This window comes from Lepus europaeus, chromosome 13 (assembly GCF_033115175.1).
Source record: "Lepus europaeus isolate LE1 chromosome 13, mLepTim1.pri, whole genome shotgun sequence".
NCBI lineage: Eukaryota > Metazoa > Chordata > Mammalia > Lagomorpha > Leporidae > Lepus > Lepus europaeus.
Genome location: NC_084839.1, coordinates 86,713,968 through 86,729,265, shown reverse-complemented (window position 1 = coordinate 86,729,265; position 15,298 = coordinate 86,713,968). Strand labels below are relative to the sequence as shown.

The window sequence follows — 15,298 nt, the reverse complement described above, 5'->3', positions numbered from 1 at the left end:
CCATCCAGCTCACCTGGTCTCATTCTCTCTGTGCTCTGCTCTTACGCCCCACCCCCCCCCCTTTTTAAGATTTATTTATATGAAAGGCAGAGTGGCAGAGAAACAGGTAAAGACAGAAATATGCCATCTGTCAGTTCACTCCCCAAATAGCCACGATGGTCAGACCAAAACCAGGAGCTGGGAACTCCATCCAGGTCTCCCAGGTGGGTAGAAGTTGCCCAAGTATTTGGGCCATTTTCTCCTGCTTTCCCAGGTGCATTAGCAGGGAGCTGGGTTGGAAGCAGGGCAGCCAGGACTTGAACTGGTGCTCTGATAGGGGATGCTCGCATCTCAGGCTGTGGTTTAACCTGGGGCACCACAACACCAACCCCTCGCTGCCCTTCTGTTCTTCCCATCTTTCCTCCTGCCACAGGGCCTTTGTATGTGCCACTCTCTGCCTGGGATGCTCTCCCCTACCCTAGCTGGGGTTTTGCCTTCTTAGCTCCACCTTCTCCTCTGGATGACCCCGCTTCCCTGGCATAACTTCCTGTCCCAGCTGACGTGTGGTTTCTAATGGGCTGTGAGCTCCAGAGTGCAGGGACCGTGTCTGCTTTGTTCTCAGTTTTAGCTTCCGTTGGCTTCCTGGCATCTCCGTGAGCCAGGCACACAGTAGGACCCAGGGAGTGACTCATTGAACGAGTCGACAGCTCTCAGGAACGTGGAACACGCGCGCAGTACTGGCCGCAGAACGTCAGCAGCCCCCCGGACTGCGGCTCTGATTCTGTGCGGTCAGTCGGCTGTGGAGCTGCCTGTGTCTGCCCCGCTCTGATATCCGCCTGGACTTCCGGGGTCAGGGCGTGGGCGCCACTGGCCCCGTGGGGACACGCACGCCTGCTTTGCCCAGCTCAGTTGGCACTTCCCTCTGTTCCCTGACCCCATCAGTGGGGAGCCTGGAGTGCAGCTCTTCAGGTGCTGGGGAGCACAGGTGGCTTCGTGCCGCTAGTACCTGGCCCCAGGGAAGTTTTTTAGTCCCTGGGTGATTCCCATGTGCGCTGGGGCTAAGAAGCTCCAGGCTTTGGGGACTGTGGCCAAGTCCTCAAACCTCTCAGAGGCTCAGAGAGCAGCCAGGCAGTCTCGGGGGCTTATCTTAGCTCTTTAACTCAATCCACCCTTAAAACGGGAGGGAAAATCAATCTAAGTGACTTGAACGTGGCAAGTGCTTCTTAATATTTGACTTGTCAACCCCAGTCAGAGGGTGCCAGCGGCTCCCCGGGACTCAGCGTCTGGCCATGACCGTCTTCAGCCATGGCTGAGCCTTCGAAGAGCTGATGCCTACGCCCTGTCCTTGGAGATCAGCCCAAGGCGCCCCGGGGGGAGTGGGCATCGTAAGTCCTCCCCAGGTGTTTCCACCAAGCAGCCAGGCCACGGGCAGTTGGCCTCAGGTGTAAGGCCACGAGCTTTGGGGGTGAGAGTGAGCCCAGGCTGGCCTTGGGTTCCTGCCCACTCTCATCATCTGCCCGGTGCACCCGTCTGGAGCCAGGGTCACGGCTTTCCTTCCATCAGCGGTACCCAAACCAGGCTGTGTATCAGAATCCCTTGGAAGTTCTTTTTAAATTCCAGGAGCCCGGGCTACACCCGTGAGTGATTAAAACACGGTTGCGAGGCGTGGACCCAGGTGGCCTCCCCAAGTGATTCTGGCGTGCAGAGGAGTCTGCGAACCACGGGGTCAAGTTCTCGGCTGGGTCCCTGACACAGAGGAGGGCAGACACCGCTGTCCCTCCCACCGCTGGGGTCGGCTCGGCCCCCAAGGGAGACCTCTTTTGCTTCTGTTTTTGGTTTTAAGAGTGATTCTCTTGTATTTTTTTTAAAAGATTTATTGACTTATTTATTTGAAAAGCAGAGCAATAGAGAGGGGGGGGGGGAGGAGACAACAAAAGAAATCTTCCACCTGCTGGTTCACCCCACAAATGGCTGCAAAAGCCAAGTCTGGCCAGGCCAAAGCCAGAAGCCAGGAACTCCATCCGGATCTCCCTTGTGGGTGCAGGGGCCCAAGCAGTTGGGCCATCTTCTGCTGCTTTCCCAGGTGCATCAGCAGGGAGCTGGGTGGGAAGCAAAGGAGTCCAGCACTTCCGTGTGAGCTGCTGGTGTGGCAAGTGCCAGCTTAACCCACTGCGCCACACCCTGGCCCTTTGTCCATGTCTTGTCATGGCGTGGCAGCTTGTTTGTCACTGCTGCATGATATTACATGGATGTGCCATAATTTATTTGTTCACCTACTGAAAGCCATCTCAGTTGCTCTCAGTTTTTGACGATTTGTGAATGAAGCTGCTACAAACATCCCTGTGCAGCTTTTTGTATGGGTATCAGTTTTTGATTCGCTGGGGGTAGATACCAACAAGCACAATTGTTAGCGTATGTTTAGCTTTGTAAGACACTGCCAGACTTTCTTCCAGAGTGGCTGTAGCCCCAGCAATGAGTGAATCCAGAATGAGAGAATTTGCTAGACTCTGCATTCAGACAGGGTCATTACTGGGAAACTCTTTGAGTCTAAATCAGTCTTGAATTGTTACTTTTCAAACTTGGGAGGGTGGCTTGCCACTATGTTCCTGAGTCACACTCAAACAGTTCTGCATTTTTAAAAACAACTCAAGAGTGCATGGGTGGAGGGGGTAGGGTAGGGAGGCAGCGTTGTGGCATTGGTTAAACCTCTGCCTGCAATGCTGGCATCTCATATGGATGCCGGTTCGAGTCCCGGCTGCTCCACTTCCAATCCAGCTCCCTGGGATAGAAGTGGAAGATGGCCCAAATGCTTGGGCCTCTGCACCCATGTGGGAGATCGAATGAAGCTCCTGGCTTCAACCTGGCCCAGCCCCAGCCATTATGGCAATTTGGGGAGTGAACAAGCAGCAGATGGAAGACTCTCTTTCTGTCTTTTTCTCTAATTCTGCCTTTCAAATAAATCATTAAAAGAGAGAGAGAGAGAGATAAAAGAGTGCACAGAGCTACAGCATCCCACATTAGTCCCGGCTGCTCTGCTTCCAATCCAACTCCCTGTAGTGCACCTGGGAACACGACAAAGGATGGCCTGAGTACTTGGGCCCCTGCACCCATGATGGAGTTCCAGGCTCCTGGCTTCTGCCTTGCCCAACCCCAGATGTTGTAGGCATTTGGAGAGTGAACCAATGGATGGAAGCTATCACATTCCCTCTCTCTCTCTCTCTCTCTCTCTCTCTCTCTCTCTCTCTCTGACTCTCAGTCACCCTGCCATTGAAATAAAATAGATTAATTTTTTTTTAAAGAAAGGAATGTATCCTCAAGTGGCAAAGAGAGAAAGGGATGCCTGAATTTGATATGTAATAGCTGGGCCTCCAGCAGCCTTCCTGAACCAAGGAGTAACCTTGAGCTTGAGAGACACCTGCTGGGAATGGCCGAGCAGAAACAGAGGCACCCAGCATCCTAGAGGTACAGTCAGGTCTCTGCACCAGCTGTCGTCCACCCAACTCTGGGCTTCTTTGTCATTAGAGAGAAATACAGTTGTCACTGAATGTAAGCCCAGGGAAGTTTCCTGTTTTATTGTCTTAGATTTTGGTCTTTTTTTGTTGTTGTATTTACAGCTGAACCTGATGCTAGCAGCTGTGAGAGGTCCTGTGGTGTAGCACAGTGCGACTGTTGTGCACACGGGGGCCTCGGATGCTGGCTGGTGTTAGGTGACACGAGGCAGCGGTGTGAGTTACAGAGGGCAGGAGAGAGGAGAGGTGGCCTGGGGACGGCATCGCCTGCCCTGTGCACACTCTCCTGTGAATAAGCAGGCCAGGGGCCTAGAGAGGTGGGGGAGGGGGTGGTGGTGCAGCCTGGGCTGCAAAGTTATGGTAAGGGTACAGTTGTGGGGGGGGGGGCATAGGAGGGCCTTGGGCTCCGGTGAGCAGGGACTAAGAGGACAGTGAGGGCACTGCGGTGCTGATGATGGGACACAGAGGAAGGAAAAGAAAGTTCCAAAAGAGCCTGGATACAGGCCTTGCAAAGGGCTGCTGGGGAGAGAGCCCAGGAAGAAGGAGAGGGCCGGAATTTATCAAGTCGCCCATCCCCACCCCCGCCCTGGGGTGCACAGGTCTCTGCGGGGAGAGGCAGGGTCAGTACGGGGAGACAGTCCAGCAGTGTCCTGTGCGTACCTTGTGGTTGGACTCACCAAGTGTGCAGTCAAGTGTGGACTTGGTACAAGATTCTGTCTTCACTCAGTACAGGAGTCCTTTCATAATGACGCTGCCTCCTCCCCACACCAGCTGCTTCCCTTTGGCCTCCTTGCCCACCCTACCCCCTGCCCCAGACCCCACCCCTGGGCTTTGCACCTGCTTCAGCATCCTGAAGCGAGCCCTGGCCTCGGCTCTCTCTGAGCTTCCGCCTCCGCCTGCACCCTTGTCACCCATGTCACTTGAGTCCTCTCCATCCTCACCCTGACTGCTCTTCCTCCAAGCCGCCGGGCCGCCTGGCGCTGCTCCTTGTAGATGTCCTTGTCACGTGCGCATCGTCTGGTTTCCTACCAAGCGCTCAGCTCCTCCAGAGCAGGGCTGTCTGGTTCACTGCTGGGTTCCCAGCACTGTTGGAACAGCGTCTGGTGTTCAATTAACATTTGCCGAGCGAATAAGCATTTCAAACGACTACAGCTAAAGCTAATGGAGGACAGCTAGGGATATTGGAGCAGGTTTCAATGTAAGTGCAAGAGTGCAGAGGGGAGTTAAGTAATTAGAGCGGAGCAGGAAGGAAAGGCAGCGCTCAGCGATCCAGCCTCCCGCAACACTCCGGTGAGGACGGACTGTCTTACAGGGGAGCCTGCTTGCCGTTACCAACAACCCAGTCCCCTTCACTGAGGCTCATGGTGCCTCCTTCTCCCTGCAGCACCCTGGGGCCTCAGCGATGGTGTCAGATAATCAGGACCCAGACAGGTGGTGCTGTGTGGCCCTCCCAGCCCAGCCCAGCGCTGCCCCGGGGGCTCATGAGCTACTGCATGCGTGCTGAGCTGTTGGACGCCTAAGAAAAGCCCAAGATGGGAACAGAGGGGAATGTTGGAGGCCCAGGGAGGAGGATGGGAGCCAGGCCTTGGGGCTGCCTGGAAGGTTCTTAGGATGTGAAGTTCTTTCAAAAAGTTTGCTGAGGAATAAGCTTGTTTTGATGCCCCCCCCTCCGGAAAAAAAAAAATGTTGAAATCCATGCATAGTCTTTCTGGAACACACATTTTTCCATGAACTTTGTGAAGAGTCCTCATATTCATGGATTTCAACTTTTTTTGCACCAAAATAGACTTATCTTTTATTCTTTTATTTTTAAAGAGTTATTTACTTATTTGAATGGCAGAGCAATAGAGAAGGAGGGAGAAGCAGAGAGAGAGATCTTCCATCTGCAGGTTTACTCCCCTAGTGGCCACACCAGCCAGGTATGGGCCAGGCTAAAGCCAGAAGTCAGGAACTCCATCCTGGTCTTCCCCATGGGCAGGGGTCCAAGTCCTTGGGCCATCTTCCACTGCCTTCCTGGACCCATGAGCAGGGAGCAGGTTCAGAAGCAGAGCAGCCGAGACTCCAGTATGGGATGCTGGCATTACAAGTGACACCTTAACCTGCTGTGCTACAATGCTGGCCCCCAACTTACAATGGCTGCAACGGCCAGGGCTGGGCCGAGCCAATGCCAGGAGCCTGATAGTCCATCTGGGTCTCCCGTATTGGTGGCAGGGCCCCAAGTACTTGTGCCATCTCCCAGGCTTTTCCAGGTGCATTAGCAGGGAGATGGATTGGGTGCAGAGCAGCTGGGACTCAAACCCACACTACAACATGGGATACTGGCAACAAGCAGCTGCTTCACCTGCTGTGTCATAACGCTGGCCCCAAACTAACCTTTGGTTTCCATTTTCCATGAAATTTTTTAAGTCCCTTTGTGTGTACGCGCGTGCTTTTCATGGTGCCAGAGGAGCGGTAGTGAAGCAGTCACTTCTTCCGTGGCCCAGATGGAAAAGTCCGCATCGTGTCGGCCTGCCACTTTTCTTCCACCCCCTCCAAGAGCAGCCTAAAGGGAGCCTCCAGCCCCTGCTTCTAGCCAAGCCCTGCTGTTGGCACCGGCATCTTAAAAGGCCCAGTGCCCTGGTGCTCCCCTGGGAGCCACCTAAAGTGACTCCACGTAGGGAGACACCAAGCTGGGGAGATGGAGCCTGGCCACCACCACGTGCGTGAGTTCCCTTCTGGGTCAGCTCTCCAGAAATCCCTCATCCGGGACACACAGCACGGAGGGAAGGCTGAGCACGTGGCCTAGTGAGGCCGCATGAATTATGGAATCTAGGGTGGCATTTCCCTGTCATCACATAACCCACTTCCAGGGCTGGCGATGGGGACGGATATGTCCCAAAGCGTCCCAGGCCCCTTCCTCTGAAGCTGCCGCCTGGGTCACACGATGCCGTGGGGTGATCACCGTGTAGAAGACGGGCAGGGGAAAGGGGACGGTGCCAGGCCCCGGGTTTGAGGCTGGCTGGGTCAGCTCCGCTGCCTGTCGCAGGGTTTGACAGCAGAAGGTGTATCTGTGTAGACTGAGGGGTGGACTGGCACAGACCCCCATGGGTGTGTCAGCAGGGCCTCCCCGGGGCCTGGCCCTAGGTTGGCTCTCTTCCCCTCCCTGGAAAGTCCGCCCACCCGCCCACACGTGCGTGCACATACGTGCTCAGCGCCCCAAAAGCTCTGGCAAACGCTGCTGCCCTGCGAGTGGAATCTTACTGCGTTTTGCCCACTCCATTCTCCCCAGCTCGTTTGTGAAGCAGGCGAGGGGTATCATTACCACTCTCTTAGCTTGTTAAGTTGCCCGAGCGGGAAGAAAAACAAACAAGAAAGTTTTTCCTCCTCCAAGAGTCTAATTACTTGGTTGGTGAGTCCCGACCCATATACGTTTCCAAAGAGAGAGATACTCGATGCCTGCTACAGAAATGGCCCTGGATGGCCTTTGAGAGACCCTCTGCCTGCCGGCCTGGCACTGCAGCCACGCAGGACTGCGGCCGGCCCTCCCCGCCGTCGGCTTATAAAGGCGTGTGTCCTGGGGTGTCTTTGCAGAAGTCCCCCACTCTAGCCTTCATTTCTCTATGCCTCGTTCTTGCCTCTGGTCTCCAGAAGTGCCACACTCTCTTGTGCCACCCTGCCTTTGTCACTTCTGTCCCTCTGCCAGGCATGCCCCTCCCTCCGTATTACCTGTGACTTGTTCCTTGCCTTGCCTGCTCCCCGCCCCCAACTAATCCCTCCTCCTCTGAGCAGCCGTGCACCTGTGCTTGCTTTGCTTTTTGCCCAGCGCTTTCGCGTCTGCTTCTTTCCCCCTGGCTCCTCTGCCTCCTCAGACCCTTGAGTTCCCTGAGGCCAAGGGCTCCACTGGTCCCCTTTTTATCTCCCATGCTTGGCTGGCTAGTTCCTGCACACAGTGGGGCGCACTGGAGTGGGCCCTGAGGACGGAACACTCGCCCTCCAGATTGGCAGAGGCTCAAGCCTGCACTAACGTGAGCCTAGCCTGGCTTCTGTTCTTGATTCGGATGCTGCCCTCATCGTTGTCGAATTCAGCGTTTGACCACATTTGCATTCTTGTCACCGCCAGCTCATCTCGGGCCGCGTTTTTCCACTTCCCTCCTCGTAGGGCGCTGCTTGGTCGGGTTTTGTTTTGGAGTCTCGCCACTCACTCGTTTGCTCATTCATTCACTCATTGAGCTTCCTCCATGCCAAACGTCTCCCGTGGGCACTGGGCGCACACAGAGCTGACCAACACAGATAATAGCCCCTGCCCCTGTGGGATTTACATCCTAATGAGGAGTGAGAGACTAGAAGCAATAAGTCAGCAAAGGGGAGAACAAGGCCAGGGGCGGGCGTTTGGTGCAGCGATGCAGTTGCTGCTTGTGACACCCACATCTCACGTTGGAGTGCCCGGGTTCAAGTCCTGACACCACTTCCAATTCCAGCTTCCTGCTAATGCACACCCTGGGTGGCCGTGGGTAATGGCTGTAGTACTTGGGTCTGTGTCATCCACGTGGGAGACCCAGATTGACTTCCAGACTCCTGACTTTGGCCTGGCTCAGTCCCAGCTGTTGCAGGCATTGGGGAATCTCTCTCTCTCTCTCTCTCTCTCTCTCTCTCTCTCTCTCTCTCTGCATTTCAAATAATTTTTGAAGATTTATTTATTTGAAAGGCAGGGTTACAGGGAGGGAGACAGAGAGATCTTCCATCAGCCAGTTCACTTCCTACATGGCCACAAAGGCTAAAGCTGATTCAGGATGAAACCGGCAGCCCAGTACTCCATCTGGGTCTCCCACCTGGTCCCACAGGGTCCTAAGCACTCGGGCCATCTTCTCTGCTTTCCCAGGCACATTAGCAGGGAGCTGGATCAGAAGTGGAGCAGCTGGGACTTGAACCGGCAGCCATGTGGGATGCTTGTGTCACAAGCAGCGGCTTAACCCACTGCCACTTTAACAACACCAACCTCCCAAATACTTAAAAATAATAGATTAAAAAAAAAATAAGATAATATGTATGGCAAAAGGCTGTGGGGTGGACCTTTTGATGAAGGAATGGGACATCTTTTGCAGAAGAGCAGGTGGAATGGGTAAAGTAGTCGCAGCCCTTTTTGGAAGCGACATTCAGCCACATTGTTTTTTTTTTTTTTTTTTTTCCTCCTCTCCTGGTTGTGAAGACACCCTGAGTCGTGCAGTGTTTCCTCTTAGTTGATGTCATCAGATTATCGTTCACATTTGTTTAATTGGCCAAGGGAGTCTGGTACCTGTAAGTCACACTTGCCGAGAGGGTGGTCCCAGGCTGCAGAGGGGAGCAGGTGTGCTCCTGGCAGGGACGGAGGTCGGGGGCGCACCTGGATGCTGCAGCAGGCGTGGTGACGAGGCCATCCCAGGCTCACACCTCGTGGCAGAGGGCCCTGCAGTGCTGAGGCCGGCATCTTCTGAGTTGCACAGTTTTGGAACTTTTGCTTCTGGTCTCTTCATGCTGCTTAGCCATGGGCAGCCTGGTTGCTGGCCACTGTGGATGGTCAAGGGCCTGGTTATCCTTGGACCCTTGTACTTCAGTGCAGCCATACCTTGACGACAGAATAAGGGAAGGCCCTGGGGCCAGCGCTGTGGGATAACAGGTAAAGCTGCCATCTGCAATGCCGGCATCCCATATAGGCACCGGTTCAAGTCAGGGCTGCTCCACTTCCAATCCATCTCCCTGCTGATTTGCCTGGGAAAGTAGCAGAAGATGGCTCAAGTCCTTGGGCCCCTACACCCATGTGAGAGACACAGAAGAAGCTCCTGGCTCCTGGCTTCAGATCAGCCCAGCTTAGAGAGTAAACCAGCGAATGGAAGATTCTCTCTTTCTCTCTCTCCCCCTCTGTGTGTGTGTGTTTGTAACTCTGCCTTTCAAATAAATAAGTCTTTTAAAAAAAAAAAAAAAAGAGAGAAGGCCCCAAGCACTGGAAGCTCCAGCAAGTATCTGAAAACAGCCGGCTGCTTCATTCCTCCAGATAACACCTATGGGGGTACCAGCAAATGCCAAAACAGTGGCCTTGGGCAGGGGTTTGTCCTGGGAGCAGTGCGTCCTGTCCTCCCCATTCTGCCCTAACTCCCTGCCCTGCTCTGGCCTCACAGATGAAGAAATGTACTTGTGGTACCCATCGCTGCAGGAGGTCATGGAGGTGTTCTACAGTCTGGGAGCCTACTGCCCTGCGCTGTACCCGCTGGGGCCCTGCCGGCACGGTGACCAGTGAGTACCTCCCCTCCTCCCGGGGGTCCAACTCTCACTTCCCAGACTCGGGCTCCAGCCCGCGTGGCAGAGAGCCACAGAACAGCCACGCACGCCTCCCTGGAAATGCTCATGTCGCACCGTGATTGGCGTGTGAGCATCCGTGCTCACAGCCTTGGGACCTGCAGGAAGATGCAGGGGTGGATGTGCCTTGCCGCCTCTGTTTCTGCCCCTCCTCCCTGGCAGAGTGCAGATTTCTCAGCCTGGTTAGCATCCTCCTGGACACGTTGTAGTCCCCGTGGTCTCTCCTCAAGCCCGTCACCTAACACCAGCTCGCGAGCAGCAGAGCTGCATTTGCTACATAATTTCTACGGTGCTCAGTTATGCACTTGGTGAGCGCTCCTCGAGTGCCCGAGCTGGGTCCGGCCGTGGTGGAGAACAGCGGTGTAGTTCTCCCATGTGCTGTCCCTGCCCGCGGGGGACAGAGCCATGCAGTGCTGGTACGCAAGTCACTATTGTCAGGTGCACAGCGACTTAGGTCTCGGTCATAAACGTGTTAGATAGCATCATCTTGTTCTACAAATTACTGCACATCCAAGCTCTTTGGATTGAGATATAGCCGAAGGTTTAGAGACGTGGATGGGCGGTTATGGAGGCCCCCCCCCCGCCCTACCCCCAACATCTTTCCCTTGCCCTGTGCAGGAAGAGCCCGGCGCTTCCCTGAGAACCTGTTCCACTACTGTGTTTAGTAATTGTCTGCCAAACCAAACCGCACCGGCTCTGCTATAAATACCCCCGCATGTGCCAGCCTGCCGCCTCCTGCAGCTCGGGCTCCAGGTCTGGTGCAATAGGCTGCTTGCCTCGTCCTAACCCTGAGCTTTGGCCACACCACCATCGCTGATGAATGGAGAAGAGCCAGGCTTTTCAGAAAAACAACTGCATGTCGGGGCGGCTGGGTGGGGTGGGAGCTGGCAATTAAAAGAGGAATGGGATGTAGAGGAGCCGCTTCTGACTGCTCCCCAGAGCACTCGTGTCCACCTGGGAAGTGGGAGGTGGCACGGGGGCCTGTTACCCCCCGGACTACACTCCACTCCGCAAAATCCCCCTCTCCCTCCCTGCCCTGTTATCCCCAAGATGTGACTGCTTCCTGCCCTTCGAGCAGCAAAATCTGCTGTCTCTGGAGGCAGCAGGGAGCAGTGGGCCCTTTAACCAGCTCATTGCAAGTGCTGGGGCACACAAACTCCAGCATGCAGACTTCAGCTCTGCCAGGCGCAGTTCAACCCTGTGTTGGAGGAGCAGAGCCCTGCTGTCCTCAGGCAGGGCCCGAGAGCTGCCAGCGCCACATGGCTGCATTGCCAGACAGGCCCCCTTCCCTTGGACCCTTCGGGGGGGGGGGGATCCAGCTGACGGCTGCAAGGGCTGTTCCTCTCCTGTAAGAGCAGTCTGGAGACCCCCTGGGTGGGTGACGGAAGAGAAGCCCGCGACGGTTCCTTGGGCTGCCCACTGGCTACTGCTGCACTTAGGGAAACCCTGGGCATCATGAGGTTGGAGGACGACTCCTCCAGAGGATTCAGGAAGGTTCTGGCATCTCCTCCACCAAGGCCAGGGGCGGATGTCTTTCCTGGCTGTGTGGGCAGGCTTCCTGTTCTTTTTTTTTTTTTTTTTTTTTTTTGGACAGGTAGAGTTATAGACAGTGAGAGAGACAGAGAGAAAGGTCTTCCCTCCGTTGGTTCACTCCCACAATGGCCGCTATGGCTGGCGCTGTGCTGATCTGAAGCCAGGAGCCAGGTGCTTCTTCCTGGTCTCCCATGCGGGTGCAGGGGCCCAAGGACTTAGGCCATCCTCCACTGCCCTCCCGAGCCACAGCAGAGAGCTGGACTGGAAGAGGAGCAACTGGGACTAGAACCTGGCCCCATATGGGATGCCGGCGCCGCAGGCAGAGGATTAACCAAGTGAACCACGGCGCCAGCCCAGGCCTCCTGTTCTTGACCACACTTAGAGGTTTGTCCCTAGCCAGTTGACTCCACGGCAGGCAAATATCTTTTCTGCTGTCTTCAGGGATGTGCCAGTCTAGGGCTCGTTTGGCAGGATGGAGGGGGCACCCTCAGTCTCATCATGGCCAAAGCTGGAAACCAGGGGTTGAGAAGCCTCTATGCATGGCCTCACAACTTGGCTGTCTCTTCTCTTACTTCGAGAAAGATCCCGCTTTACCCTGTTTTTCCTAATCTCTCACTGGAAAGGGGCTTCAAGATTTCCTAAAGGCACCATCCTAATGCAGCCAGACCAAGGGGACCATCCGGAGTCCCCCCGAAATGAAGACAGAGAGGCTCCTTGCCCAGTGCTGAGGCTGGGGATGAAAGGGCAGGGGAGGAGGGACCAAGGTGTGAACCTGAATGGAGAGCAGCAGAGAGGGGGCCCCCTTAGAGGGGGTGTGTGCCCACTCCACAATACAGATCAGGTTTGTCAGGGGCTCCAATCTTACCAGGCAGCACAGGGCAGGGTCTTGGTAGCCGTGGCTGCTCCCTGATCACAAAGCCCAGCTGAAGAGTTCTGCTCAGAAATGCAGCCTTGGGGGCCAGCACCGTTACAAAACAGGTAAAGCCGCTGCCTGTGGCACCTGCATCCCATATGGGCGCTGGTTCTTTTTTTTTTTTTTTTTTGACAGGCAGAGTGGATAGTGAGAGAGAGAGACAGAGACAAAGGTCTTCCTTTTTGCCGTTGGTTCACCCTCCAATGGCCGCTGCGGCCGGCGCATCGCGCTGATCCAAAGCCAGGAGCCAGGTGCTTCTCCTGGTCTCCTATGCAGGTGCAGGGCCCAAGAACTTGGGCCATCCTCCACTGCCCTCCCGGGCCATAAACTGGTTCTAGTCCCAGCTGCTCCACTTCTGATCCAGCTCTCTGGTATGGCCTGGGAAAGCAGTAGAAAATGGCCTAAGTCCTTGGCTCCCTGCACCTGCCTGGGAGACCCAGAAGGAACTCCTGGCTCCTGGTTTTCGGATCGGCTCAGTTACGGCCATTGCAGCCATCTGGGGAGTGAACCAGTAGATGGAAGATACCTCTCTCTCCCCCTCTAACTCTGCCTTTGAAGTGAAAAAAGAAAAAGAAAAGAAAAGGCAACCCTGTGCACAAGCCAAGCAGATAAATGAATGACAATTAATACATTGAAAGGGCACCGTGCAGGGGCCAGTGTCGTGGCGTGGCATAGTGGGTAAAGCCGGCAGAGCAGTGTCATGGCATGGCATAGTGGTAAAGCCGGCAGAGTGGGTAAAGCTGGCATCCCATATGGGTGCTGATTTGTGTCCTGGCTGCTCCACTTCCAATCCAGCATCTCTACTAATGGCCTGGGGAAAGCAGTGGAAGATGGTCCAAGTGTTTGGATCCCTGCACCCATGTAGGAGACCCGGATGAAGCTTCTGTCTTCAGACTGGCCCAGCGCTGGCCATTGTAGCCATCTGGGTTTGTGAACCAGCAGATGGAAGATCTCTCTATGTCTCTGTGTCTCCCCCCAACCCCCATCTCTCTCTTTCATTCTCTCTCTCTCTGTATATATATAACTCTGCCTTTCAAATAAATATATAAACCTTTAAAAACAAAGAAATGGCACCCATGAAGCATGGGGACAGATGGTGATCGGCCATCCTGGGACAGTGAAATTGGAACCAGTAAAATTTGCCTGTCTCTCCTTCCATTGATGGAACATTGATTCTCTTTGTTGACTTTGCTGCTGTATAGAGCTGAGATGACAGGTGTGGTTTGGTTGAGTGGCACAGGCCTAAGGGAAAGTACCCTGTTTGGTGCCAGCATACAGCCAGCGTGGCAGGGCACCTGGCCACTGGGTGCCTTTAGAGGACTCTCAGCTATAGGGTGGCATCTTCCCTCCAAGAATGTGAGAGCACCGTACAGATAGAAAGTTGATTCTGTTGTTCAACTTGAGGAAAACAAATACAGAAACCTAGGTACAGGGCAGTGATGTGCAAGTGATCATAAGATGAGTGACTTAATAAGTGTAGCTGAGACCCCAGTCTGCAGACTGGGAACCCTGAGCCAAGAAGCTGGGACTGGGGATGGGGGCTCGCTCTTAATCTGCTGAGTCCAGGAGGGGAGCAGGGATTGACAGGCTGCGAATTCCTGTGCTCCTCTCACGGGCCGTGAGCGTGGTGGAGTCCCAGAGGCTGGCTGGTGCTGTGTCTCAGGATAGCAGTCACAGACACCAGTGGCTCAGGTGCGTGATTCCTGAGAAGGACAAGGAATAGATGACCCCCATTTCGTTGCCTGTTTCCCTGCTGTCCCCAGGGGGGACGTGGGCCAGGGGATGTCAGCAGCTCCCTGGGCGGCCGCCTGCCCCCTCCACCCAGGAAGGCTGGCTCTCCCAGCAGGCACACTTCCCCTCCCCAACCTGGAGAAGACGCATCACCAGCTCACACTTCCTGCATTCCTCCTCCCTTTGGCAGCACTGATCTGTCTGGAAGCCCATGTCTCCTCAGCAGATGCGCTAAGTCAACTCGGCAGCAACTCCACCCTTTGGGAAATCGGGAAACATGCCCACCCATGCTGGTGAAGCCGGTGCAGGCTCACAGGCTGGTACGAACCAGACCTCCCCCAGATGCGCAAAGGCCAGCCTCACCCATTCTCTGGCCTAATAAATGCCAGAAAAATCAAAATCTGAAAGAAGGGCTGAGCCAGCCCCATCCTCCTCCTGCCTCTTGCTTGCCACCACTTTTGGTTTGTTAGCTGCAGCTTCCCTGGTGCCCAGAAGACAACTTTCTCCCCCTTCCCCTCTGAGAAGCAGCACAAGAGCCAGGAAGTGAAGAAGAACAGAGGCTTTCTCCCTGCAGAGGCAGGAATAGCCCTTTGCATGGCCATGGCCTAGGCGGCTGCACCCGAGCCTGTCATTGTCAACAGTGTGGTTGTCATCATCAGCGTTTTCATTTATTGAGAGCCTCTGTGATCGGGAACTCTAGACTAGTTCGTAAGAGTAGAGAAGCAGATGAGACAGCAAAGGGGAGCCTTGCCAGAAACTCACTTCACGTATGTGAAGTCAGCAAGGTGCATTTAGCCAGAGAGAGGACCATTCAGGGTGGGCGATCCAGCTCAGCCTTCTGGCCAGTGAGCGTGTGCCCAAAACTGCAGCAATGGAGGTGTGACTGCCGTCCGCTCCTTCCCTCCCCTGACTGTGCTCATCCTGTCACTGCAAGTCTGAGATCTTTAAAGAGATTTCTTTACATGTTCCCGGCCTCCAGCTTCAGCCAGTGCCTCGCCAGATTGAATCCATCACTTGGGAAATTTGCCTTTCTGCGCTTGTCAGTAGACAACCCATTAGCCCCGGCTCGCACCCACCCTGGAGGGGGTTTTCAAGGGTGTTTTGGATGCTGATTTTTGCCTTACTGACTGGCTTTAGAAACTTGCCGCACGGGACTTACTTCTCAGCCTGCAGAGGGATAGACACCATCATTACACACACACACAGAGAACTCTTCGGAGGAAGACCATCTGGGGAGCTTGGAGGTGTGACTCTTTGGTGTCCAAGTCCCGGAAAACTGAGGCTGGAGACTGCACCTAAATGGCAGCGTGTGGGAGCCATTTCC

General features: G+C 54.9%; 1 protein-coding gene across 1 annotated transcript in view; it reads left to right on the top strand.

Annotated features, from left to right (window-relative positions):
• Nucleotides 1-15,298, top strand: part of FAM178B (family with sequence similarity 178 member B) — a 100,185-nt gene that overhangs the window by 43,526 nt on the left and 41,361 nt on the right. Inside the window, exon 7 of the mRNA XM_062208880.1 lies at nt 9,620-9,734. Coding sequence (XP_062064864.1) covers nt 9,620-9,734 — 115 coding nt within the window. The remainder of the gene's footprint in view (nt 1-9,619; nt 9,735-15,298) is intronic.